Here is a 26407-nt window from a genome sequence, read left to right as displayed (position 1 = left end):
TCCCCGCTCCCTCGGCTTAGGGTTGCCGTGTGCCATCAATGGTGCCATGAAACTCATACTATATCAATGGAGGAACACTCGTGATTTTCCGTTTTAAACAACTTCATCTCTCTGTAACTAAATCGGAATTCGAAGAGCCAATTGCACAGCCAAAAGCCAGAAGAATGGCCCAAGACATAGTACCGTTCGCCATCGCCGTCCCAGACGCGGAGCTGGAGTCGCTCAAGAACAAGCTCTCCAACGTCACCTTTCCATCCGAATCCGAATTCGCCAACGACTGGAGCTACGGCACGCCATTGAGTGATTTGAAGCGATTGACCGAGTACTGGAGAGACGGCTTCGACTGGCGCGCTCACGAAGCGAAACTGAACCAGATCCCGCAGTTTACCACCAAGATTGCCGCGGACGGGTTCGACGAGCTCAACATTCACTTTATACACCAACGGAGCAGCAGGCCTGGAAGCATCCCGCTGCTGTTTGTTCACGGGTGTAAGTTGGCCAGTCTCAGACGGGAACTGCAGCTTGTTAGGTGAGAGAGAAATACATACTGATTGCTTATTACTGGAGACAGGGCCTGGGAGCTTTCTGGAAGCGACAAAGATTGTCAAGCTGCTTGCTGAGCCAAAGGATGAGAATGCGCCCTCGTTCCATGTCGTGGCGCCTTCGCTGCCCAACTTTGGCTTCTCTGACAAGGTCACGCAAAAGGGCTTCAGCGTACACCAATATGCGGAAACGATGCACAAGCTCATGCTGAAGCTCGGCTACGACAAATACGGTGCGTAAAGATTTCACACCAGTCCCACGCTTTTACATCAAACTTCATGCTCATCATCATCTTCCCCGTCAAACATGCAGTAACGCAAGGCGGCGACTGGGGCTTCCTCATCACCCGCTACATCACCAGCACCTACCCCCAGCACTGCCTCGCAGCACACACCAACTGCGTCGTCGTCAAGACGCCCCTCCTCTCGGGCCTCTGGGCCGCCGTCCGCTACTACCTGGGCCTGCTCTCCGAGGAGGAGAAGCAGGGCTTCGCCCGCACGGCGTGGTACATGAAGGACAACGCGGGCTACATGGTCATGCAGGCCACGAAGCCCAACACGCTGGGCTTTGCGCTGGCGGACTCGCCGGTCGCGGTGCTGGCGTGGATATACGACAAGCTGCACGACTGGACGGATGCGTATCCTTGGACTGACGATGAGATTCTCGAGTGGATTTCAATCTATCAGTTTTCCAAGGCGGGAGCAGCGTCGAGCGTGGTGATTTATTATGAGATTATCAAGATGCAGACCAGCACGGCGTCTAAGATGATGGAGTATATCCCGAATGTGCCGCTGGGGCTGTCGTGGTTTCCTAAGGAGTTGACGATTCCTCCGAGGGCGTGGGGGAAGTTGCTTGGGCCGGTGGTGTTTGAGGGTTCGCATCAAAAGGGGGGGCATTTTGCTGCGTATGAGTGTCCTGAGGAGTTGGTGGGAGATTTGAGAGAGATGTTTGGTAGAGCAGGCGGTGCGTTCAAGGTCGCTGAGGCTTTCAAGTCTACTTGATGAAATCTGGCGTCGACAGATTGTAGATATAACTGACAGGTCATGGATCTTCAACTGCATGGGTCACATGTAAGTCCCGAGAAGATATCACGAGAGATGTATGTGATTTGCGCCAATATATGCATTATATACAAGAGGAAGACCTTGAAGGGCACCAAATACGCAGGACTCCAACATGACTTCTTTCTACCCTTTCTATTGGGATTCTCGTGAGCCAGGCTTTTCAGATTGCACTCTGGCCTTTTCTCCGTTCTTTGCTTCATGCTTCAACACGACAAAGTACGTGCCCAGCAGCTCAGCCGCATACCGTTCCCGGTACTGAAAGTGTACTGGCCCGACTTTCCGTACCGTGTCCTGAGCAACCTGGATAATCGCTGGATGCTGGTCCTTGGGCAGGTCCAAGAGAGACGAGATGTCAATCTTGATCTCGTCAGGCTTCCCCGAACAGCCGAGCACTCTCCGTAAATCCTTGCTCTTGACAAGTCGCTCGCAAAACGGCTCCAGCAGCTCATACTCCTGTATAAACGTCAAGACGTCCTGCAGCGACGTCGGATCCGAGACAAAGGCATTGATCGGCGTCTTCTTGTACTCCTTGATCTTTCTCGGCGCCCTAGAAGCAAAGTCCAACGCCGTCGAAAGCTCATCGGGCTTCATAACGCACATCCCATACGGCACCAGATCTCGACGCGTGTAGCCCGCTCTCGTCCGCCACCAGTGGTTGCAGAATACCGCAGACATGATGACCGGGATCAGAATGACATATCCCCACCATCTCGTCGCTGTAATCATCGATCCGACGCCTCCCACGAACGTGGCCGTGCCGTTGATGGCAGTGTACACTTGCAGGTTCCTGCTGCGCCGTCTGATCAAGGCCATGGCGCGCGTTCCCGGAATCGCCTTGGAGGCGGCGTTGACGTGGCCCTGGGCCTTGCAGAAGATGTAGTACGCCCAGCACGTATTGACGGCGCCAAAGGCCGCGATGGGGGAGTTGCCGACGTAGCCAGAGAGGAGGTTGCTGGCCAGGAAGATGGCATCGTTCTGTCCGCCGAGGGCGAGGTATGTGCCGAGGGCGATGAGGACGGCACCGACGCCCATGAACAGGTTGAGACCCCAGCGATTGATGCCCTCCGTGCCCAGCTCGCGATACACGACGGACAAGAGCACGTCCAGGTCTGTCGTCGGCTGCGCCTTTGCGGCCCGTCTCTCCCGCGCTTCTTTCAGCTCCCGGTACTGCTGGCGGAGGAATGTGACGTTCCGCCAGGCACGCCTCGCGTCGAGAATCGCAAAGACAGACATGATTCCCGCAAATGTCGCTCCCACCACCATAAAGACAATCGCATATACCGGCACCGGGTACTTGTTCCACACATTGGCAGCAAAGTCGCCCGCGTTGGCCAGTTCCAAGAGACCAACGGCTCGATAGAGGTCGTTCTTCAGTCTCGTTCCTTTGCAGACGTAGCCGCCGCCCTTTTCCGCCTTGACGAGGGTCGCGCGATCGGGCGGTATCGATTCGGGGACATCGCAGGAATGAGAGACCGGGAGCAGGCCGAGTGAGTAGGACGTGTTGGAGAGGGTGGTGCCGGTGGAGGAGAGCGTGCAGGCGCGTGGTAAGACGACTGTCTTGGGGGCGGTTATTGAGGCGTCGGTTTTCTCATCTAATGCTGGAATGTGGTCTCCCTGGGGGGAGGCTGGGTGTGGTTGCTGGGTTTCGTGTTGCTGTTCTTCGTGATGCTGCTTTTTCTCGTCCAGCTCGTCGTGAGGCAACCGTTGTCGCTCGTTTGTCTGACCAGCGTCACCTTGAGAGACGGCAACGGGAGTAGTAGTATCCTTTGTAGCGGCATCATCAGCGTTGAATGTGGTGTTCAAAGTCGTAGCTTGTGCGTTTCGCTCCGTGACAACGTTGGAATCTGGCGGGTCATGCCGTAGCTCCTCCATTGAGGCTGTGTCGTTACCGCCTGGGGCCATCGGATACGGTGTGCCAAGGAAGAGTGTGGCAGTGTTGAAAGTCTGAAAGAGTCGAGGATATGGAATGAACAAGTATACTCTCGTGGACTTCAAAGGACAACAACGAAGTAGGGGTGGAAATGAGGTTAATGGTCAACAGCTGCAGAGACCAGCCTGGCAAAGATCACCATCCCATCATCCAAATGGTTCCTCCTTGGCCAACTAGACCCTCTCTTACCTTTCCTCTAGGCCTTTTGATACCCGAAGGCAGGCATGTATCCAAGAGAAAAGGGGGCAGAATAGGAGCAAAAGATCACAAAAACGGGACAAACCTGGCTCTCTCGACAGGTACGCGGATCCATCTCTGCCGTCCAGCCGTCGTCCAATTCCACAATTTTCCATCCAGCAACTTGCTCGTAATTCCACCAGCAACTACTAAGCCAACTAGGCCGCTCGCTCGGTCGAAGACGTGCCGCCATCCTTCCGACTATCCAGGCGAACCGGAGATGCCGCTGCCTTGCGAGCCCCATTCAGCCAGCCACGGCGTCCGGCGCCCCCATTCCTGGATGTCGGTCGTTCGGCATGTGGCATCTTGCTGTCTTTTTTAGTGCGTCGGGTCTTTTTGTGTGTTCCCTGATGGGGATCTGACAGGGCTGCTTCATGTACAATGACAGAATGCCTGTTCCTGTCACGTCACTTATAACACTTCGTGCGAGTAAGTGGTCTTTGTTGGTATTGCCTTCAACAATTGCACTAAATCAAGCGTTAGAAGTAATAGTTCCTCCAAAACCCTTTCTTCAATTGGACATGCTGCTTCATTCACATGGTTATGTCTTATGCCAAGACTCACCTACCCTGAACGCGCGTTCGTCCAGTCCATCGGAGGCCGAGGCCATCGCCGGGCGCAAGCTGATCAGCCATCCAATTCTAGAGCTGTGAGTTAATGTACAGCTAAATGCCACAAGGTCAACGCCATCCAGATAGACTTGCGCTGCTCTTCCCAATCCATGTCCTAGAGATATTAGTTTCGGGGAAACAAGGCTCGAGCATCCTGGCAATTCCATGTCTCTGTAGAATGAAGCTTTGTACCTCTGCTATTGTTGCTATATCCTCATAGTCTTGCTGTATGCTTCTATTTCTATCTATCCGATAGAGTGCATAGACTATTCTTACTGTATTTATTAACTCAAGACCCTGGAGGACCACTTGTTGAAAGAACATACATGAGGAGTAATCTCGCACCGGCCAGCCGTCTTATTCCAAAAGAATCGCGTTCCTAGTCCTAATTGTGATTCTTTATCTGCTCATGTTTCTCTGCATTCTCGCAATCCTCTCTTCTGCTTCCCATTCTCATCAAAGTTGCTCTCATCCAGCCAGAGCTCGAATCCCCTTCGTGCAGCCTCCCATTCATCGTCGATGATGCTCAGCCAAGCAGTGTCCCTGCGTCTGCCCTTTACAATCATGTGTTTCCTATAATTGTTTCAAGTACGACGATTAGCACGTCCACCGTTTCATATCAGACGAGCTTTGGCTCGGTGGTTTAGGTTAAGTCATCCTCTCACCTAAAGATGCCCTCAAAAGTAAAGCCCAAGCGCTTGGCCGCTGCCACACTTGGCTCATTGAGCTGGTTCGCCTTCCACTCAACCCGCAAATATCCCAAATCCTCAAAGGAATGCTTCATAAACAAGTAAAATGCCTCCGTCGCCGCCCTAGAATGCTTCAATACCTCCCCGAGAATCACCCCTCCAATCTCAATCCTGCGATGGCCAGGCACAATACCCAGATACGCCAACATGCCGGCCGGCTCCGAAGCGGCATCGGAAGCAGGGCCCGAAAGAACGGCGTAGTAAACGGGATCCTGCGATGCGGACCAGGCCTTGATCGTCGTCTCGCACGCTTCCTCGCTGGAGAAGCCATCAATGAGCATGTATTTCCATCGCCAGGCGTTTTCCTCTCCCCCGAGATGCCTGTAAATGGCTCGCCAGTGCTCCGGCTGCAGGGGAACTACTGCGCTGTAGCGGCCGTGAAGAGGCGTCCGTGGCGGCAGAAGGGCCGGCTCGGCCGACACAACCAGCGGCCCGAGCGATTCGTCCATTTTTCGAGGGATGAGCGCCAGGAACAGGATGTGTTTGTTTATACGATGAGAGAAGGCTGTAGCATTCAATTCTTTAATGTTCCTATCCTAGCTCTCCTCGTCCAAGTGTTTACAAGAAGATGACTCATGAGATGCCATCCAAAGGGCGCCGCTTCTCCAAGTGTAACTTGCAAGAAGAAAGCCCGTCGTACAAGTTTATTAGCGCTGCGATCTAATTACTCCGTTGAGTTAGATCAATGCGTCTGTTGACCGTTGACTATTTAGATACAATGCTTGGCACCTACACACAGCTACTCTTCCAAGCTCTGAAGTTGTGTCGCTCAACCTTCAAGATGCGGATGAGAACACATTCTGAAGTTTTTTGAGTGGCAGTATAGGGAGACTATAGCCAAGCCATTTACCTGACGTCGACTTCCATCGGAGTCCAGATCTCGATCCCGAGACCGCAACGCTCGCCCGCTCTGGTGGGCCAATCCACTTGAGAGATGGAGTCTCAGGGGCGAGTCCTTCATCCAGCTTACAGAAAAGCCCCGTTCCTGGGGGAAAATCATGTGAAAGGAGACTAGTCTTCAAACGGCCTTGGCCATCGTATCACGAAGCCTTGTCGCTCGGTCAAACAACGACAGCCGATCATTTCCTCTCAATCTCTGGAGCTGCAAGATTGTGTGCCGCATACTGAACTGGAATGATCCATTCATGTCCCTCTAGCTAGTACAGTACTACTTCCGAGCGAAAGACAAGGCCCTGTCGATCCGAATGTTTATTTGTAGCTTCGGGTTTGTGAAGAAGACGTCTTATCCATCACATCAGCATCATGTCCATAAAGCCTCGATAAACCGACATCAGACCGGACCACTCCGCTGATCACGCACATACCTTTCTTGCATTGGCAAATGATGTGTTTCACAGAGTTATCCAATCATAAATGCCTCTATGCAGTAATGAAAAAAGACCTGTCAAGATTGGCGGACTCCCTTTCTGGAAGCTGTACCTCCCAACCTCTCACAGGTCTCTGCCATAGGGAAAAAACCGTCATAGAGTCTCAGTTCACTCGTATGCTAAGACTTGAACTTTGCCAGTTATGCTTTTCTGACTTAGACATCTGCCCTATTCAGCCCTTAAGTAGACGGCGTGATCAGTCCCTTGCTCCATGTCTCAGCCTCAACGTCCAAGCTTCTTTCGACGCTCGGATCTCGATCTTGTTATCTGCCATTGATAAAGTAGAAACATCAGTCAGCAGATGTTAATTACACTTTTAACATGGAATTGAAGCTTCTTGTCAGGAATTCTACCAGGCTCAAACTTAGACAGAATGTGTAATGCATCACCTCACGACTTTGCTTGGCAACAAAAGGCTGTATGGACGCTGGGTATAAATTCAATCACATCCTCCCCGAATACAGAGACTCATCACCAGGCTCATCAGTCTTACAATTCAACAATACCACAAGCAACCAAGTACCTTCAAGCTCAACAACATCCAAAATGCGTTTCGCTGTGATCTTCACTGTCCTCGGGTAAGCATCCCCCTCCAGTACTTGATATGACTCAAATGCTAACATTACTAGCCTCTCCCTCGGTTCGTGCTGATAGAATATCGTCCCCCTTTACACTTCTTTATACTAAACCTTAAAATAGGGAGCTTGGCTGCCGAAGCTACTGATGCCGCTGGAGCCTCTGGTGCCGTCGAGACCCACGACTGGCGTGACTGGGATGACTTCCTTGACCACCTTCATGACATCCGCAACATTCAAGATCTTCAAGACCTTCTCGAGCTCGGCATCGGCCGCTGGGGAAACAACCCCTGTGAGCGAGTTGGCGGTTCTTGCGATCCGCTTGGTGCCACCTTTTGCCGTGGCACATACGATGTGGCCATCACCGGCTTGCCTTGCAGGGCCAACCTTGGAGCAACTCCCGTCACTGGCTGCTGCTGGCACGCACCTCGCCCTCTGATCTAAATCTCTCTCGAGACAATGGCTGGGCGCCATAATGCTGCCGTTTGGGCACTATAGTTGATGGTATGGTTGTGGATCGATTTAGGGGGTAGCCATACCGACTTTGAATAGGAGAAGACACTTTTAAAACTTCTGAAAACCATGATGTCTGCTTATTATACCTGATGAACGTGAGCTGGTTCTTGTTGACGTTGTAAACACTGTCGAGCTCGTGGATGCCATGCTGCTACGGAGGACCTGCTTCTCTGGTTCCATTGAATCTTGCACTTCGTTGTCAACAGCAGGTGTCGACAATAGCTAGGCGTTATTTGTAACATGTTCCCATCTTGCGATAAGCTAATGAGTTCTAGCACGTATTCATCCACTTTTCTGTTCAGTCCCATCTAATCTCATTAAACTTTCATGAACGAACCAATTCCCCATGCTCTATGCATCACTCGTTTTGCTAAGCAACATCTAGCAATGACTACCCGATAGACGCCCGGACCGTCTATGGCATTTATAGAAAAGTCAAAGGACGCCTTGCCATGTACATTATACCCCCTAGTGACCATTGGAAGCCTCGCTCAGGGATGCCTTCAAAGAAGGGTTCTGCATCCGAGCCTTGAGGAACCGCAAATCACTCCGAAGAACCGTGACGCGCCCGGCATTATGTGCATATCGATTGAGAACTTCAAAGTTAGTATCTTAGTTTCACATTGTCGAATCTCAAAAAGGTACCTTCGAAATAGACAACAAGATGTTCTTCAAATAACTCTTGAATATAATCCGATGCCTCAGGCGAAACGCGAAGCTTTTCGAACCCGAGGTCGAACAAGACAGCGTTGCAGAGACGCCAAAACAACTTTCTGCGGATGACGAGTACCTTCTTGAGTCTCTTTATCCAGCGTCGCCGAACTTGAGATCAGGTCAGAACATGCCAAACCATCTGGATCACACCTCCATTCACTTACGGCCAGATGTTAAGAACCGATGCTTGAGAGGAGGGGGGTTCGCAGGCTTGGCAATTTCTTTGCCATATACGGACAGACATTCCGCTCTCCGTTCCTCCATGTTTCTGGCTACTCGCCTCATGACCACCATCTTGTATTATCTGGAGGAATTACAATAAGCATGCTCCACCCTTGGGCCCGCCTATGTGAGCAAACTTAGTAGCGGCCGCAGCAATCGAAAAAACAAGCCGCTGTCGTCTAGGGGTGAGGACATCAGTTTGTGGATCGGATGAGACACTGGAAACCGAGGTTCGAGTCCTCGCAGCGGCATTCGATGGTTTCTTTTTTTTTTTATCTGCTTCTTCTTTTGACTTTCTTGCTCTTTGTTCCATTGTCGGATGTCGCATGGGCATCGTGATCTTCACCATTGACAGCGCTCAAATTGCTGATGGACGATAACCTGTCACATCAGATCCCGAATTGTAGGCCAACTCCACACATCCCAAGCCTCTAGAAGCATGACTTCCAACTCCCCACTCCCAGCCATCACAACCGCTTCCATCACCCGGCACGATCGGTGAGTGGGAGCACGTCCGGGCCGCCGCAGGCTCGGGTGAAGAAGTAGTCCTGACGACTGAGCCAGCATCGTCCATTATGAGGCTATTTGAAGCTACTATCATGTGAAGCAGAGAGATTTGGGGTTTGGTCGCCTGAACGGTTCTGGGTTTGCTATACTGGGGTCGTCCGTTCTACAAAGACTAGACATAGTGTATACAGGCTGAGTACAATGATGTTACAGCATCACCCTGATCAGCTTCCTCAGGGCGTCTGGTTAAAATCATAACTGTTCCCGAACCCACGGTCCAGGTACGTCCTCATCGCCTCCTCCGAGCTGACCCAATCCACCGGGACGTCCAGCCCCAGCTGCCCCCTTCGATCAAGCTCTTCCAAGACGGGCTTCAAGTCCTCGCCAAACTGCAGCCTCATTGGATTCCGATACCAGGGCGCAAAGTGAATCATGGCGAGCATGATCCGGACCTGGTCCGAGGGGTTCGGCATCCCAGCGTGCCAAAGCCTCAGATCGCGCAGCACGACTGAGCCTTTCTTCACAGTGGGTTGGATAGGAGGGCGGACGGCTTCGCGATCGCGGAGGTGGTTCTCCTTGATGCGGCCGCTGGCTCGTTCGCCGTGGGTGCCTTCTTGGTAGGAGATGTCGGTGTTGTGCGTGCCTAGCCAGAGCTCCGTCGAGCCGTTCTCGGGCGTCATTGTTACCAGAGGCACGTTGACGACGAGGGCGAAGGGATGTGTCGGGTGTGCGAAATCGGCATCGGAGTGCACTGGCTGTCGCTGTGGAGCGGCGCCGGGGAGGGGAGGCATGGCCGAGTTGGCAGAGCAAAAGGTCCATTTTGGTCGAGGGCCGAGGACGGCGGACGTGATCTGGGTGGCAATGGTGTCTACATGATACGAAGCATTGTTAGTGGTTGAAGTCGTTTCTGTGAATAGCTACAATGTCAAGAAAGGGGGGGGCTGTCATTACTTGTGAATATTGATGGGAAGAAAAACTCGGCAACGGGAGGCGCGTCTTGCTGCAGATTGCCCTGGTTGTAGTTGAACGGCCCGCTTTCGCCCCTGGCCTGGAGCACGCGAGCGTCTTGCACCATTTTGGTGTTGAGAATGTCGATGTCGCTGTGTGGCACGACATTTTCAATCACCACGAGACCATCCTGGTGGATGTGTCGCACGGCCCTTTCGAGGTTGCGCTCGTCGAGCCGGCCGCTCTTCACCTCATTGGCGCTTGGGCGGACGACTGCCGGCCAGTGCAGGCCCGGGGGTGGTGAAGGTTTGGATGCGGACGCAGTGGTTGCGAGGCCGCGACTTATAAGCCGAGGAGCTCGGAGGCGGACTGCCAACATTGTGGGATTGTGCCGTTCAATATGAGGAAAACAGTTTATACAGTATATTGGGATGAACAAATTCAAGGAAGGCAGTGGACAGAAGCAAGTCTCTTTTTTATCGATGCCGATGCTTGACAGCTTTTTATATCACTTCCCATACGAAGCTCGACGGGGCCACCACACAAAAAGTGATGCTATACGGAAACCCGAGCTCGGGATATCTTGCCCAGTGCGAGTTACTACGAAGCGGGGGGCACATCGCTAAGCAGCCCCCGGACTCGGCCCCGCTTCCCCAGAAGAAGGTGGTGATCCCCTCAGCTGGGAATGGCCTGCTGCTGCCCAGGACTGCTGGAGGCCGGAGATGAGGCGCTCGACCGGCCAGCCGACGGGGCGTTTGCACGCGGCCAGGCGGCGGATGACCTCTTGTCTGGCTGGTTCGGACCGTACGAACTTGCCACCTGGGCAAGAGTTTCGCGTCGTTAGGACGGCGGACGAAAAAGAAAAAGGGGGGGAGGGGGCGGCAAGGGAAAGAAGCTCACTTACAGTAGGCAATAGGACCGAACGAGTTTACAATCACTGCGGCGATGTTTGTTGTGAACGCGATTCCGCAGATTTCGAGGGCGTATGCATCCAGAAGGTCCTCTTTGTTTGCCGCGTGGCTGGCAATGCTGGTGCCGGCGTCCACTGGTGGAAGCATTGAGAGCTGGTCAGGTCGTGCAAAGACGGCGAGTATGGAGAGTGAAACAAGGAGATATTGCCTCGCAGATGCTTTTCAAACCCCTAGTATCAGCAACCATCGACTGACACTTGGTGTAACAGATGTTGGTAGTATTGCCTTGAGGGAAAACTGTGAGCACTTACCGTGGAAATCTTGGAGGAACCAGAAGCTTGGTAATTCGCCTACCGTCGACAAAGTCACCGACCGGCCTCTGGAATATGGCTTGACGTGCGGCGGGAGCTCATCAAGCCAGGCGTGCGCCATGCCGACAAGCTGCTGCCAGTCAGTCGCAGAGATGCCATTTCGAAATGCCTTGTTGATGATTTGACCGAGTATGAGCGAGATGGAGTGGAGTTGCTGGTCATGTCCATTCGCCAAGCTCGGAGCAGCAGACTCAGTCACATCCATCTTCAACGGACAGCCTTCAAATAAACTGAACGTAATGTCCTCACGCAGATAGTTCCAGAACCCAGCAGCGAGGAGGCTGTCCGGGGAACTCCCTGCGATAGAGTCTTCACATGATGCCAGTGAGTATGCGCCCCTGAGATGTCTGTTGGGGTCGATATCCTCTGTCTCACATTAGTTCACATCGATAAACACCCGTGACATCTGTTTCGACATGTTCCCCAGGAACTCACCATCGAGGATCTCGTACGACCGCAACAGACACGCCGCAGCTAGCGCGACGCCATTCGTCAACAACTCGCTCTCCCCATCCAGTTGGATCAGACGACGGACGCAGTGGCCGTGGTAGAATGCGGCCGTTTCCCTGGCGATCTTGGGCCCTGTCGTCCGACACAGGTGTTCGGCGGACAAGGCAATGACTGCGCTGAAGAGGAGCGGCTGATCTAGGGCCACCTCGGGCACCTTTGTTGCAAACTGGCGCAGGGCATCGCCGAGGTCATACCATTTTGCCAGCTCGGTTATGTAATTGTGGAAATACCATGCAAGATCCGGCACCTCGAGGGCAGCTCGGGGATCTTCGGGGGATGGGAGTCTGGATCTCCCGGCGGTGCCTGGAGAAGTGAGTGGAAGGCCTGCTGGTCAAGGCATAAGGCGGGGAGGTGAGGAGATGTGGAGAGATAGCACCACGTCGAGACACAAAGGGACTCGGTTGATTGCTGAAGACATACCATTCCCAGCAGCTGCCGGCTCGGATGGATGGTGGTATGCCAGCCATCGAGACGACTTCTGTGGGCGCGCGCAGTATCTTCGAGACCTTTTGCACTGGCCACAGATCGGGCTGGCTTCATCACCTGTCAAGAAGGGAAATATATGTCAGTCCAGTGGCGGGTACTATAACAAAGATGATTGCATGAGTGACTATTCCAGAAACTAGTGAAGAATCTGGTAGCTGCAAGGGCTCGGCGAGACAACATTAGGCCCTGTGCTACTCACATTTGACCTTTCGCTGTCTGCACGTATCGCTGGTAGACGCCAACGGCGGATACAATAAGCTTCTTGCGTCCTAGTCTGAAGACGTGAATTCGTTGCGTACCAGGCTGTGATATCACAAGGTCAGTGAGAGTAACAGTGGCAGGGTTGAGGCAGGGAAGTCGGTGTCATTGAATGCAAGCATATCCATACCCTGCTGCGTCCAAGTAACGCATACTGGGGTTCATGTACGAAGTACGTATACATTCAGACGCAAGGCAACGAAACAATGGCACTAGATGTAGCATCTTAGTTTGATGACCATGTGCTTACCTGCTACGTTCAATGTTCGTGGCATTGGCTGCCAACGATAGCAGACGGAGCGGTAGACGGGTCCGTTGATCCGGCTTCCCGCGTGTTTCTTCAAAGATTCGTCAGGTGGAAAGATATTCCAGGATAAGGCGTCCGCACTTCTACAACAACCCGCCAAACGCGCTCAAAGGATGGAGTAGACTTCTGCGGGGAAGCGGGATGCCCTGGATCAGAGTTGGAAGAAGCTGTGCATCTTGCAGGATGCGAAAGCCTCGCATCTATCCAGCTGGTTTCCGCTAAAAGCCACAGTCTGGGGGCTTACACATAGGGCCGTTTAGCCGCATGGATCTGGTGTTTCTTTCTACTAACAGCATGACCGAGGCTCAACGTGCTTGATGATACTCTGTATCTGACTGAAGGCAACATGTTGCGAGTATGGAGGCCTCAGATATTGCAGATAGCGTCGAATGCAAGTGTGCATAATCTCATCGCAGATTCTCATCTCTTGTCATTTCCTGTCATACCACCAACGCCTAAGGTGTAGCCATATTGCTACATGTACGCCATGGGAAGTGTCTGCTACCCTGGACGCAACAAAAAGACCAATGTCGTGATGCTGTCTCGGGCATGTAGTGAAACATTGGACAAGCAACGTTATTGCACCGCATGACGCACCAATCTTTGCTGGCGATGCTGCTTCAGATTGCATTACGGGTTCTGCAGAGCACATGCATACACGTGCACTTGTCTTATCACTTGTCAGCGGCTCCTCTTCATTACTTGGACTTACCAAAGAGTGGATTTCATGCGCCTGTAATGCCGCGATGAAAAGAAGTCCTTTGTGACCAAATAGGCCAATAATGTAAGCAGGGTTGATCCTCCTCGGCCTCGCTTCCTTTCCATTTCGACCTGCCCTTTTCAGTAGCATTACATCGCTGGGTAAAAGTTGAACTTGTACAAGTAGCTTGGAAGGAGAGTGCTCGCGTATCAGTCATGCAGATGGATTGAGGGGAATTTCTTTGGTTACATCGTCTGGACAGAGTGCATCGCTTTCTCATGCACTAGGAACCACTGCGAATAGAATCACTCGTCTATCCTTTTGGTGACGTTATTACACTTTGTGTAAGGTGACTGATGATTCCGAAGTGAGCCGACCCATCTCCTTTTTCGACTCAATTCGTTGTTTGCAACCGTTGCTCCATCTCTCTTCAGGTCACAGTCAACAACTCTTGGCAGCTTGGCCATTGCCTACACTGTTGGGCCCTGAGACTCGGAGCGTTGCAAGCCGATTCAGCTTGCATCTGGCTATCTTTAAATGTGACGACGGATAGATGTTTGCTCCTTCATTTCAGTGCAATCTATCGCTTTATGCTCTCCTATACCGTTCGATGCGATATCAAGCTTGCTGCATAGATCACACACACTTTCCTCCTCCTGGCTTGTTTCCTTAGACATAAGGTTAACCGCATTACGCTTGGAAACAAGCATCAACAGCAAGGTTAATAGAACGCCCTAGAAACCCCACAGGCAGAGACGGGGTACACGAATACCGACAGTAGTCATATCAGCGGGAATTTCCTTCTGGGTACATGGCCTGGTTCTCAGAGGGAACTGAAGCAGGTTGAACCGCACGGTTGCATTCATGAGGTTGCAACACAGCTGTACTGGGGGAAGCATCCACCAATCAAGCACCCTCGTCTTCTTCATAGTACTGGTGTGCATCGCAAAAGATCCCTTTCGAGCACATTTTCGGTTCTTATGTGGGCGAGAGGAACTGGATGGCATACTGCAGCGTTAAGCACCTCGATTAACACCCTTGGGCAGCAACAGGATGCGTGATGTGGCGGTACACCGATGTATGTAGCTCGTCTACCGCAGGAATGCACTTCAACTCCTTCGCCACAGTATCACATGTACATAGCTCCCTCTGAGAAATGGATGAGCATTCCGGTTGATGTCCGTAGAGGAACTTGCCGGCAACAAGAGACAAACAGCTCCTATACATTCTACCACATACGAGAGCGACCTTCTCGGCTTCGCCCTTCCGGCTCGGCATCCCGATTCTGGACCAACAATAAATTTCCGAGTAAATAGCGCGTGCCTGGGGAACCGGCTGTCGGAGCGCATGTAAAACAGGAAGGCCGTCGACTGATGATCTACCGGCCCTCGTCTCCATCGGGAAACTCATCTCTTATCTGGCCCCCCCTACTGCCTCTCCGGCTAACCTCAAACTTATTGTATAACGTTCTTTGCCCGGAGACTTTCCTGCCGCTATTTGATGGCTTGGTATGAACTTCTTTAGTCTCTTCACATGCTGAATTGTGTCGATTTCCTTCGTTGGAGATACCAAGGAACGACTAACGTGGGGATCTGAGGAGACATCACTTACATGGAGATATTAGCCTTCTGACTCTTGTATAATGTCAAGGCAGGTATCTGGTAGATTAGTTATCACTTTCCAAATTGTAAGTAAGTACGTATACTCAGAGACACATGGGACGTGATGGAGCCGCACATGCAACTGTGAGTGAATGGGTGGCGACGTGAAGATGGGGGCAACCCACCACAACGAAGGCGGGCTTCGGCATCACTGCCTAATGGTCTCTCTCGGACATACATCGACTGTCCGACCATTAGTCCGATCATACCAACTTCATAGGCGGCCGCTCTATCCGCAGAACCCTCTCAGCGGGCGAAGAGTTGGTGGGATAGATGGAGGTTGGTGAGAGTACGATCTAGCGATGTGGTTGGTTCGGTTTCTCGCGGCAATCCTGGGGATCTTCATCGTACTCCCGGCATTCGGTGATGGGGGAGCTCATTAGGCTACGGGGATGTGTCTCTTCTTCGTGTTTCTCCCAGGCCTACCGAGATATTACCTATCGCGAGGGGAGGAAGGACATCGTCGCTGGGTTCCTGCATGCTGCTCGTTGGTCCGCCGGCATGCAAGATTTTGCGATATTCGCCATAGAGACAAGAAATGGACACATCGCTCTCTTGTTAGCTGCGATGTCCTAGCGTTTGCCGCATGGAACCGAGTCCACAGCACCCGGGGACGCTCTATGAATCGAGGGAGCTATTCAAGTGGCGCTGCGTGCAGCATCGAAGAATCTCGGGCCTATTGGTCGATTCTGATAGACCGACGTTGCATTCAGACGCCAGATACAAATTTTGAGAGCGTGACTCGGGACCGGGCATATCATGAACTCCTTGAGCGTTCCCATTGTTGACGTTAGAACTGGATCGGTGAAACACGAGAGTCTTGCATCAAGCTTAGACACAAGACTGATATGTCAACGTGACTATCCTGGGGTAGCATCGACTCCATCCGCCTACCAAAGTAGAACAAGCTAACTCGTCTTTAGGCTTCTTGCCTCCATCGTCCATTACCAATAGACAAGATATAGCAGTTCCAAACAAAGATACCCGCCCAGAACTGGCACAGCTGCTGCGGAGAGGGCTGCTTTCCGCTCGATTCAGCCCTCGTCCATGCGTACTTTTGTGCAATGCAGTCTCGCAATCCAGCTTGGCGCCAATCGATAGCCATGTTGCCCCGGTGGCCTTCCCAAAACCACCATAGTCTGGTGGTTATTGGCGCCTCGGGGAGCAACTATCCTGTGTTACAACACAGCTTGCACTCGTACAGAGTTTCCGGACCAGGAAGGTGATTGAGATAAGGCGATGGCTCAAAGATGGACTGATGAAGAGGTGGTTGCTTGGAGGACGAGGATTGTTTGTCTTGTCAAGCAACGAGAGTTATCAGGCTGGTGGAAAGGAAAAGCATAAATAGAGGTGAAAGTCTTCTCTCGAGATGGGGTTTTCTCTTCTCCTCATCCTTGGATCAGCAAGTTTCCGGACAAGAAGACCGAGCCTCAGAACGCTCCAGCCACCTTAGACACAACAAGACAATAATCCAACCCCAATCCTTCAAAATGCGGTTGTCCGTCCTCCTTTCCGTCCTTCCGCTGGTGCTGGCCGCTCCCGCCACCGAGAAGCGCGCCGAGCCTGCTCCCCTCCTTGTTCCCACGAGCAAGCACGGCCTCGTTGCCGACAAGTACATTGTCAAGTTCAAGGACGGCAGCTCCCTCCAGGCCGTTGACGAGGCCATTTCCGGCCTTGTCTCCAACGCCGACCACGTCTACCAGCATGTCTTCCGTGGCTTCGCCGCCACTCTCGACCAGGAGACTCTCGAGGCTCTTCGAAACCACCCTGAAGTGAGTTTAAAACGCCGCCTTGACTTTGAAGAGACGAGAGAAAGGGCGTATACTTACGAAAACGCTTGTATAGGTCGACTACATCGAGCAGGATGCCGTTGTGAAGATCAACGCCTTTGTCTCGCAGTCCGGTGCCCCCTGGGGGCTTGGCCGCATCTCCCACAGGGCCCGTGGAAGCACCACCTACGTCTACGACGACAGTGCCGGCGAGGGGACGTGCGCCTACGTTATTGACACGGGCGTCGATGCGACTCACCCCGTAAGTACAAGTCCCAGTCGACGAATGTGAAGAGGGCCAAGGACCATCAGCAGCGGCTAACACAGACGCCACTTATATAGGATTTCGAGGGCCGCGCTACCTTGCTCCGAAGCTTTGTCAGTGGCCAGAACACGGACGGCAACGGCCACGGCACGCACGTCTCGGGAACCATTGGCAGCCGCACCTATGGCGTCGCGAAGAAGACGTCGATCTACGGGGTCAAGGTGCTCGACAACTCGGGGTCCGGCTCTTTCTCCACCGTCATCGCCGGCATGGACTATGTCGCCAGCGACGCCCAGACCAGGAACTGCCCCAACGGCGCCGTCGCCAACATGTCGCTGGGAGGCGGCTTCACGGCCTCGGTCAACCAGGCCGCCGCCCGCCTCATCCAGGCCGGCGTCTTCCTAGCCGTGGCTGCTGGCAACGACGGCACCGACGCCCGAAACACCTCGCCTGCCTCTGAGCCCACCGTCTGCACCGTCGGTGCCACGACCTCTTCGGATGCCCGCGCCTCCTTCTCCAACTACGGCTCCGTCGTCGACATCTTTGCGCCCGGCCAGGACATCCTATCCACCTGGCCCAACCGCCAGACCAACACCATCTCTGGCACCTCCATGGCGACTCCCCACATCGTCGGCCTCGGCGCCTATCTTGCTTCTGTCGAGGGCTTCAGCGACCCCCAGGCTCTGTGCGCTCGTATCCAGGCTCTTGCTGGCCGCAACGCGCTTTCGGGCATCCCCTCTGGAACCATCAACGCTATTGCCTTCAACGGCAACCCTTCCGGTTAAAGGATGTAACTCAGGGATAAAAAAGTGAAAGAAGTAAGCACGCAATGCTAGTGACTTGTGCATCTCGGTCGGATGGCGGTTGTGATCCAAGTTTGCTCACTCTTTAAGATGTATATAAAGCTTAGCTTAGTTTAGCTTGAATGATTGCTCTGCTTCCTATAATTGTTTCCTGTCTATCATTGAGTTACTGTGAATGATGTACTTGAGTCGTCTGAGCGAGTCTGTTACGATGACTCAAGCAGCCGAGTGGTTTCATTCACTTCGAGGCTTAGGGAGTAGAAAGAGTCTGCCGTGCTTCATTATACCATACATGTAGGGAGTTTCCATCGCACTGGACATATGCTTAATGGATGGGGTCTGTGGATGGCGATTCTCAAGAACGAAGATGCTGGCCTTTTACTGTAGCATTGACTAAGGCTTTGTACGTGAGGACAGGTACTCACGCACCCCCCATGGATCCCTCAACAATGCCATCGTTATTAAGCTCGCTTAGATAGTAGTCACATGTACTGCAAAGGGAGAGCAAAACTGGGAGAATATAGCGACAGTTTCTGGAAGTCAGGATACTCTGTCGTACTCCAGCGAGAAGCAGTAATAGAGATATTAGTCCACTAGACCAAGGTGCTGAACCCTCTTATTAGGGACCAGGCTGGTAATCCACAGTATAAGGTACGCGTATTTCTGTTAGAGTCCCACCAAAGCTCCGTCAACCGTTTTGACGCTTGCCTTGATCCAGTCACGGTGACCCGGCAGGTGAACAACGACAGAACAACGCCTAACACTCGCCAGTCGACACTCTGAATTCATTCGATAGTTCTATCAACCGCTTCGACTTTATTCTAGATTAGGCTCGGGCACGGGTCGGTTCATGTACCGAAATCTGGAAAAATCCTCAACCATTTACACCCAGGCTCTCCCGCTCCGGGCAGGCATTGTAAAAAGCGCCATCTCTCTGACACCATCTGAGCTCTCCTTCCTTTTCTCATCTTTATCCTTCGCCTCTCTGCAGCCAATCTTACACATCTCGTCGCACATACGCCCAAATGAGCCGTGAATCCAAGCTCTCTCCCAAGATGGCTTCTCCCAAGGGGCCACGGCCCCCGAAGAGACGCAACAAAGACCTCTGACTAGGTCTGGGCAACACAGCCGGCGTCCGAGACGACGATGCCTTGATAGTCAGTCTTCATGGGCTCGGCGCATGAGATAGTTTCTTCTAGTGCCGTCGTCCTTTTCTTAGCAGTAGGCGATCGTCAGGCGACGACAGGGGAACTTCGTCTGGGATCCAGCAACACGACGGCATCCCACCAAAATAGATGATCCAGCCTCGAGAGTTGTCCTTCCGTCCGAGAATCTAGGTGATATGCTCCCAGCATTCTTGCTGGCCCTTTTCCGTGTACGATTCCCCAAATGGCCCCATTCAGCAGATGGGCATATAGATGGCCATAGAGGACCTAGGGCACTACTGAGCTATGCGTATGCACTCGCTCATCTTTTAAGACTTGTAAAGTCTCCCCTGCTAATCTGTCAGTATCTGTCAGTGCGGCTTGCTTCTACGTCGATACTCACAAGGTGTCGGCTCTCTGTCAGTTGCAGGGGGGTGGAGGGGGGAGTCTGGCGATAGCGATGGCGGTTGTGGCTTGTCTAGCAGATCCGACCATACATTTACAGTGCTATCGAAAGCCATATGGAGTTCCACCTGCCGCTGCATAGTCAGGCTACTTGCACGTAACCGTTTCTGAGACGCGCCTAGGCAGGTAGGGCATACCTCTTTGCTGAGAGTCCGAAGCTCCATTGCAAATGTGGTGGCGGCGGCCGCAGTGGTGGCGCTAGTTGTTGTCGTCCTCGTCGTCCTCATTATCGTCCCTATTATTGTAAAGAAGGTAAGTGTCGACGCTGGGTGTGGATGCCAGCATCCTTGTTTGTTTAAGCCGTCGCGGCCGCTTGTGATGGGATTCACCAACACAACGATGTCGGCATGGATTGTCGATATACGTTTGCTGTGGGATTGACAGGACACTAGCTGTTCCTTTGGAAATCGGCGACACACATGGTCGTTTCTTCCCTTGTAACTGTCTGCTGCTTCTAATAACACTCGTCACTAGGATAAGCCCTTGAATTACCTAGGTATATTGATAAGAAACTTAATTAAAAGCAATGCTTGATAATACTATAATGTACCTATACAGCCATCCTGGTCGATAAAACAAACTCTTCATCCTGCATGTCCCGTCTTAGGCAATCCAGAACCAGATTCTCTCCAGAATATTGCGCGGCACTGGCTTGACCCAAGTAGACTCCAGCCTGTCAATCTCAGCCTTTCCTGACCAGAGATCAACCTCTGAAAGGCGCACAAACTTGGTCTTCTTCACGATCTTGTAGCCAAAGAACAGGCACAAGAAGATGGGAATGTCAATGTACGGGGGGATAAACGACTTTGCGCTGAACCGCCCAGGGAAGAAGCAGTCGAACCCGTTAAAGAAGGCGACAACAAGACAGAAGACGAGAGAAAAGTAGCCCAAGAACGGCTGAAAGGGGGACTTGAAGGGCAGCGTGTCGCGGTCGATGCCGTTGTACCTGAGGGCGTAGAAGAAGCGGAGGTACATGAAGGAAACGCTGGCCCAGACGATGAGCGTGCTGACGGCACTGAGGTTGCTGATCCAGAAGAAGACCTCGGCGGACCCATTGTTGACGTTGAGGTAGACGAGACAGCTCAGGGCGGTGGTCAAGGCCACGCACGCATACGGCACACCAAACTTCTCATACTTGAGCAACGCCGGTGCTTTGCCGTCCAGGGCAGCGGAGTAGAGCACTCGCGTAGAGGCATAGAAGAAGGAGTTTCCAGCAGACCAGGCAGATGAAAGGACAACCGCGTTGATGATGTGCGGAAGGACCTTGATGCCTGCGTTTTTGATGGCAATGACAAAGGGGCTGGCGCCGGCACCCGGAGCAGAGCTGTTGATGGCGTTGAGCAGCGCCGGATCCTGTGACGATACGCAGAGCCCGACGAGGAAGATGGCGAGGACGTAGAAGATGATAATGCGCCAAAACACCCTTCGAACGGACCGCTTGATGTTGCGTCGCGGGTCCTCGGTCTCTCCCGACGCAACCACCACGATTTCGCTGCCGCCGTAGGCAAAAGTCGCCGAGATGAAGACCTTGAAGAAGGCAAGGAAGCGTCCCAGGGCGCCCTCTTCCAGGTACTCGTTCATAGGCCCTGGATGATTCCAATAGCGGAATCCTATCGCATCCCCGGAAGGAGACCCGCCAACCGTGATGATGAACATGAGGAGGATCAGGCCGACGATGGTGGTCAGCTTGATGGCGCCGAAAGCGAACTCGGCTTCTCCGTATATGCGCACCGGGAGGCAATTTATCATCACCATGGCCGCGAAGAAGACTGTGATGAGTGCAGCTTTAGGCACGTCGTTGGGCCAAAAGTCAATAATCAGCGAGCAAGCCGAGACCTCGATCGGCACTCCAATGGCAAACTGATACCAGTAGTTCCATCCCAGCGTGAATCCCAGAGCAGCTGCAATTCCGTTAGTGGCCGTACTAATTCGACACAAGTAGGCGACGTCTGCTTACGGTCGACGAATCTCGATGCGAAAACCGGCACCGCACCAGGAATCGGCAACCATGCCGCCATTTCCCCCAGACTGTTGATCACACAGTAGAGGTTGAAGCCGGTGATGAGGTAGCATATGAACGCAGACAGCGGGCCCGCCAGAGAGAGGACCTGTCCGCTACCGACGAAGAGGCCTGTGCCTATGGCGCCGGACAGGGCCAGGAACTGTACATGCCGAGCCTTCAGGCGACGATCAAGCGTGCCGATGTGCTGCTGCTCGTTTTCCGCCTTTTGGTCAATGTTGTCCAAGGTGGTGACCGGGGCAGCGGTGACGGAGATGGCGTCCTGCGCCTCGACATCACCTGGCTCCGCCGTGTTACCCATGGTGTTTGCCTTTAGGTAGAAGAATCTCTCAGGATGGAGTGCGGTGTTGTACGCAGAAGGGAGAGGGACGACGGGATCGTCAGGGCTGGGAATACGGCATATATAGGTAAGGTAGCTATACCTACTCGCACTTATACAACCGGGGAGATATGCGCAGATACACCGCATGGAAACCGAACTGCAACCGGAGGCACTTATCAGCCCTCAAGCTCGCCTTCCCGCCTATCATTGTCCTAGATCTCTTCATCGGCCAACTCATGTAACCTAAAAACGCGGCTTATCGTCTCTCACAGCGTAGTATGTGCATGCTGTATCTCCCTGCTTCCCCGCAAGTTGACGTCGAAATCCATGCATGTGCTCCATACATGTACCCAAGGTAGATTAGAGACGACAGAGGAGCAACCACTGCGCTTAAACGCTTCGTATAAAAAACAGGCATACTCGAAGAGTTAGCTTAGCACGCTAGCCCTGGCCTTTTCAACCCCTCCCGCGGGAAGTCTTTCCCTCCTTGATATTTCAGGCTGCCTTATTATGAGTTTGTACTTACCATACTAAGTCCCTCGGAAGCAGCGTTCATGCATAAGTCTTTGCGCGGTTTGAGGGACTAGGCATGTTTGCATGGAACGTGACAGACGATCTGGTTAATCTTGGCCATCCGGGGTAAGAAACGGGGCATTAATAGAGACTGGCTCTGCGTGGGGGAATACATGGCTATTTGCGGAGAGAGAGTCGGCGACTTGGCCGACGAGCTGGAGCTGTCACTTTTATATGTGCTGCAGAGTGAAGATGGCCTGACACTCTTGGGCTTTGGCGTAGTGTGGCTGCGCTGCGGTTGTTTGTTTGAGGGAGGCCTGATATTGTAGCATTACCCTTAGACGCTGGGTAGCTCGCTAAGCTATCTGATGCTCCTTGACTTTGAGAAGCGAGCTTGAGATGTTGGGACTTGCAACATGACGTTCAGCTTTGGTCAAAATATCTTAAACCTTTGGTTAAGGTTGAATCATGACATGGTCTAGAACGCCGCCATAACGAAATGCTATTGCGTTCTGAACTCCTTATGTCTGCTGGAAGTAATGAAGATGATGGCGTATTTCCGGTTGCGAGGATATTGAGCAGTGTGATCACAGGCGCATTACTAATATGGAGTTGTGGCGGTTTGGGCGCTTTACTAATCTTTTGATACTAATAACCACGGTCTGAACCGGAGTCCTTCGCTATTTAATTGCAATTGATATCATGAAGTTGTTCTACCACTTATTCCCTGAATACGTCGCAGGGTCTTAAAAGCAACTGGACGTCTTTAAAGCAGATTATACCTCCGCGAGTCTGTTGAACATCTTCGCAGGCCATTAAGCAAATTAGCTGCCGTTTTATAGCAAGAGACTGCAATGCGGTCGCTTGACCTTGTGCAGCATGTGAGATGATTTATATGATTTAATGGGGCTCTTACAACCTCGTCAAACCTCTGGAGATGCTGACTTGCCCTCCCCTTATATGTCCTCTTGAGCAATATGATCTTCTCACCATAATACATAGAGTATTCCAGTAATCTCACAAAAGAAAAGAGGAGGATAGCGACCCGTTGCAGCCTGAATTGGCTTATATAGCCTAGAAAGCGATGCCATCCCTCTTCTTTACGCGATTAGCCTCTAAATGGCTATTCGTTGTTAGTCGTAGTTGTGTGGTCGCAATGAGAGACTGTCGCCATGGCACCGGAATGTTCCCGCCCATGGGGGGACGTGTGTGCGACTCTAGTGACGATGACCTTATTGATGTATTTTCAATATGGCCTCGACGTTGATAACTATATGATTCAAATGGTGCAGAAGAACTTGGATCAACTTTTCTGGTGGATGAAGTTTCTTCATTACCTCATCGCCATGCAAGTCCTCACACTCTCAACCTGGACTCATACTGAGTGCTGCAGCGTCGCATTCTGATGCGGCAGTGCCAGGTAGAGAGAGAGCAACCGGCAGATTGATTTAAGCTTATATTATTAAGGGGTAAATAGCCGTAACGGAACATTTCGTTGAGTATACCCATGTGTAGATCACGCAATACCCATGATACGTTTGCAGACACAATCGACCAGGAGTGTCCCCAACTACTAGGCAGACTGTCTCCTGCCGAAAAGCATGTGGTGTATCCCAATCGTAGAGAGCACTGTCGCATACGTATCTCTTCACACACTGCTTCTTGCTTTATATGAAGGGCGCTGTGTGGCATTTGACTGGATTCGTCTGAGCTACTCCTCACCATTTCCTTCAGAGGGACTGCCAAGAGATTCCCGCCAGGTTTTCTAAAGAAACCCGCATAGGATCGATAAGAGGATATTTAACAACAATATGTCCCGAATCACATTGCTGTTACGTACCTTTTAGCCTAATTTCCATACTTGAGCAAGTGGCCATAGACTGCCTGTTTAGACTTACCCCTGAAGGCTTTTCGGAATAATCCAACACTCCCGACGAAGATGTTAATCCTTGGCATATTGCATTAGGCTGTCAGGATAGTCTGAATTGAACGTCTTGAACACACACAAAGACTTTGTATACAGATAGTTGCTCACAGATATAAGATGGCACAAATCGACCTTGAATCACAGACGCATGTCAAAACTCCAAGCTGATCATCGATCCAGACTCGCGTATCCAACCACGGTTGCCGCAATGAAGCTCATCCAAGTCCTCCCCGCCCTCCTACCAGCCGCCCTGGCCCAAACCAGCTGCGACCAGTGGGCAACCTTCTCGGGCAACGGCTACACGGTCAGCAACAATCTCTGGGGAGCATCCGCGGGCTCTGGCTTCGGCTGCGTGACGGCGGACTCGCTCAACGGCGCCGCCTCCTGGCACGCGGACTGGCAGTGGTCCGGCGGCCAGAACAACGTCAAGTCGTACCAGAACGTCCAGATCGACATTCCCCAGAAGAGGACCGTCAACAGCATCGGCAGCATGCCCACCACCGCCAGCTGGAGCTACAGCGGGAGCGACATCCGTGCTAACGTCGCGTATGACTTGTTCACCGCAGCGAACCCCAATCATGTCACGTACTCGGGAGACTATGAACTCATGATCTGGTAAGTCATGGGAGTTACCCATTCTTGGCAACATCTCAACTAATACCCCCGTCGGCTTGGAAAATTTGGCGACATTGGCCCAATTGGCTCCTCTCAGGGGACCGTCAATGTCGGCGGCCAGAGCTGGACGCTCTACTATGGCTACAACGGAGCCATGCAAGTCTATTCCTTTGTGGCACAAACCAACACCACCAGCTACAGCGGAGATGTCAAGAACTTCTTCAACTACCTGCGAGACAATAAAGGATACAACGCTGGAGGCCAATATGTCCTCAGTAAGTTTCCTCACTTGCGGCCGTGCCTGGTGCGGCGCGACAGTACCCGACCCCTGGAATGGGCGCGTATCCAAAACTACCTGTATGAAGTTACTTTGTATACAGCTGACAAAGTGCCTGATAGGCTACCAATTTGGTACTGAGCCCTTTACTGGCAGCGGAACTTTGAATGTTGCATCTTGGACGGCCTCTATAAACTAGATTTGGGTTAAGTGTCTGAATATCATATGCCTCTAAGGTCGACTGTCAAAACTGAGCTTATACAAATCTAAGACGCCAAGTTTGAGATTGACTGTAATATTGGTCACATATACATACGAGTGATGCAGTAGTCTGACAATGAGTCACATTGTGAACGTATGTGTAACCAGGCGTTTGTATTGTTTATTTGACATTATATAACTGTAACTCTTTACTTGGAACCACCCTTGCGGCCCGCCTCCCGAGCCTTCTCACTTCCGGGCTCAAAGGAACCACTGGAGGCCTGTCCACCCTTGGATGCAATTTCCTGCACCTGCTCCTTGGGACTGTCGTTGTGATTTGGGTTAGCTACCATTCTTCAAATAAATTCGGGTCTGAATCATACAGGCTGGCGAAGCCACCGCTATGACTGGCCTGTCCACCCTTGGAAGCAATGTTCTGAACCTCCTCCCTGGGGCTGTTGTCGAGTTAGCTACTGGGTCGGATATACGGTAGATCTGAATGTCTCATACCGGTTGGCGAAGTTTCCGGGGTTATCGTTGCCAGACATTGTAAAATTGGTAGTGAATTTGATGTGTTTTGTTAAAGGTAATGATGTTGTAAGCTGTGAGAATGGTCGATGCGAGTAGTATGGATCAAAGGAGGGCTTCTTGGGAAGAAGACACGATATTTATACCTGAGATCCCGGCCATTTCTTTGGAACATTCGCTGTCCTCCACAGAATCATTTAGTGTTGGCGTCATTGAACGTTGATCAGTAGCCTCTGAGGTCATCTCCATCGTCGTCTCGGCCAACGCTGCACTCTTTCAAAGCAACAATCAGCCGCCACAAACATCCATAATACGATCGTTGAATATCATGTAGCTGTCAAATACTCGA

General features: G+C 52.1%; 11 protein-coding genes and 1 non-coding gene across 12 annotated transcripts; 5 read left to right on the top strand and 7 right to left on the bottom strand.

The window, feature by feature from the left end:
* Nucleotides 1–164: 164 nt before the first annotated feature.
* BBK36DRAFT_60521 (alpha/beta-hydrolase) lies at nt 165–1544 on the top strand (the record flags this gene model as incomplete). Its single annotated transcript, XM_024898343.1, has 3 exons — nt 165–489; nt 572–775; nt 856–1544. The coding sequence occupies 3 exons, from the start codon at nt 165–167 to the stop codon at nt 1542–1544; spliced, it is 1218 nt and encodes a 405-aa protein (XP_024745933.1).
* A 195-nt stretch (nt 1545–1739) lies between these two features.
* Nucleotides 1740–3479, bottom strand: BBK36DRAFT_147694 (hypothetical protein; the record flags this gene model as incomplete). The annotated part of the gene is made up of 2 exons (XM_024897549.1): nt 1740–3160; nt 3332–3479. 2 exons carry the CDS (start codon nt 3477–3479, stop codon nt 1740–1742), a joined length of 1569 nt encoding a protein of 522 aa, XP_024745932.1.
* Nucleotides 3480–4792: 1313 nt separating this feature from the next.
* BBK36DRAFT_60737 (acyl-CoA N-acyltransferase) lies at nt 4793–5583 on the bottom strand (the record flags this gene model as incomplete). The annotated part of the gene is made up of 2 exons (XM_024898347.1): nt 4793–4958; nt 5051–5583. 2 exons carry the CDS (start codon nt 5581–5583, stop codon nt 4793–4795), a joined length of 699 nt encoding a protein of 232 aa, XP_024745931.1.
* A 1478-nt stretch (nt 5584–7061) lies between these two features.
* Nucleotides 7062–7541, top strand: BBK36DRAFT_147689 (hypothetical protein; the record flags this gene model as incomplete). Its single annotated transcript, XM_024897548.1, has 3 exons — nt 7062–7100; nt 7152–7162; nt 7222–7541. Exons 1-3 carry the CDS (start codon nt 7069–7071, stop codon nt 7539–7541), a joined length of 363 nt encoding a protein of 120 aa, XP_024745930.1. The 5' UTR covers nt 7062–7068.
* Nucleotides 7542–8081: 540 nt separating this feature from the next.
* On the bottom strand, nt 8082–8591 carry BBK36DRAFT_1128725 (hypothetical protein; the record flags this gene model as incomplete). The annotated part of the gene is made up of 3 exons (XM_024891654.1): nt 8082–8224; nt 8381–8413; nt 8492–8591. The coding sequence occupies 3 exons, from the start codon at nt 8589–8591 to the stop codon at nt 8082–8084; spliced, it is 276 nt and encodes a 91-aa protein (XP_024745929.1).
* A 126-nt stretch (nt 8592–8717) lies between these two features.
* Nucleotides 8718–8800, top strand: BBK36DRAFT_t176. Its single transcript has one exon. It is a non-coding gene; the product is annotated as a tRNA-His (tRNA).
* Nucleotides 8801–9289: 489 nt separating this feature from the next.
* BBK36DRAFT_1128481 (hypothetical protein) lies at nt 9290–10383 on the bottom strand (the record flags this gene model as incomplete). The annotated part of the gene is made up of 2 exons (XM_024891618.1): nt 9290–9924; nt 10008–10383. The coding sequence occupies 2 exons, from the start codon at nt 10381–10383 to the stop codon at nt 9290–9292; spliced, it is 1011 nt and encodes a 336-aa protein (XP_024745928.1).
* A 243-nt stretch (nt 10384–10626) lies between these two features.
* Nucleotides 10627–12263, bottom strand: BBK36DRAFT_1162864 (hypothetical protein; the record flags this gene model as incomplete). Its single annotated transcript, XM_024894484.1, has 5 exons — nt 10627–10823; nt 10909–11133; nt 11227–11652; nt 11722–12099; nt 12173–12263. The coding sequence occupies 5 exons, from the start codon at nt 12261–12263 to the stop codon at nt 10627–10629; spliced, it is 1317 nt and encodes a 438-aa protein (XP_024745927.1).
* Nucleotides 12264–16459: 4196 nt separating this feature from the next.
* BBK36DRAFT_1136502 (serine protease) lies at nt 16460–18043 on the top strand. The gene is given in 5 exon segments (XM_024893000.1): nt 16460–16481; nt 16531–16672; nt 16686–16980; nt 17054–17239; nt 17320–18043. 3 exon segments carry the CDS (start codon nt 16699–16701, stop codon nt 18025–18027), a joined length of 1176 nt encoding a protein of 391 aa, XP_024745926.1. The 5' UTR covers nt 16460–16481; nt 16531–16672; nt 16686–16698; the 3' UTR covers nt 18028–18043.
* Nucleotides 18044–20258: 2215 nt separating this feature from the next.
* On the bottom strand, nt 20259–21976 carry BBK36DRAFT_1128871 (hypothetical protein; the record flags this gene model as incomplete). The annotated part of the gene is made up of 2 exons (XM_024891675.1): nt 20259–21556; nt 21613–21976. 2 exons carry the CDS (start codon nt 21974–21976, stop codon nt 20259–20261), a joined length of 1662 nt encoding a protein of 553 aa, XP_024745925.1.
* A 2669-nt stretch (nt 21977–24645) lies between these two features.
* Nucleotides 24646–25528, top strand: BBK36DRAFT_1172366 (glycoside hydrolase family 12 protein; the record flags this gene model as incomplete). The annotated part of the gene is made up of 3 exons (XM_024895714.1): nt 24646–25052; nt 25176–25327; nt 25452–25528. 3 exons carry the CDS (start codon nt 24646–24648, stop codon nt 25526–25528), a joined length of 636 nt encoding a protein of 211 aa, XP_024745924.1.
* A 211-nt stretch (nt 25529–25739) lies between these two features.
* Nucleotides 25740–26078, bottom strand: BBK36DRAFT_1172365 (hypothetical protein; the record flags this gene model as incomplete). The annotated part of the gene is made up of 3 exons (XM_024895713.1): nt 25740–25854; nt 25914–25985; nt 26041–26078. 3 exons carry the CDS (start codon nt 26076–26078, stop codon nt 25740–25742), a joined length of 225 nt encoding a protein of 74 aa, XP_024745923.1.
* Nucleotides 26079–26407: the final 329 nt, after the last annotated feature.

Source organism: Trichoderma citrinoviride, assembly GCF_003025115.1.
Source record: "Trichoderma citrinoviride strain TUCIM 6016 unplaced genomic scaffold BBK36scaffold_16, whole genome shotgun sequence".
Taxonomy (NCBI): Eukaryota; Fungi; Ascomycota; class Sordariomycetes; order Hypocreales; family Hypocreaceae; genus Trichoderma; species Trichoderma citrinoviride.
This window is presented reverse-complemented; position numbering and strand designations above follow the sequence as displayed.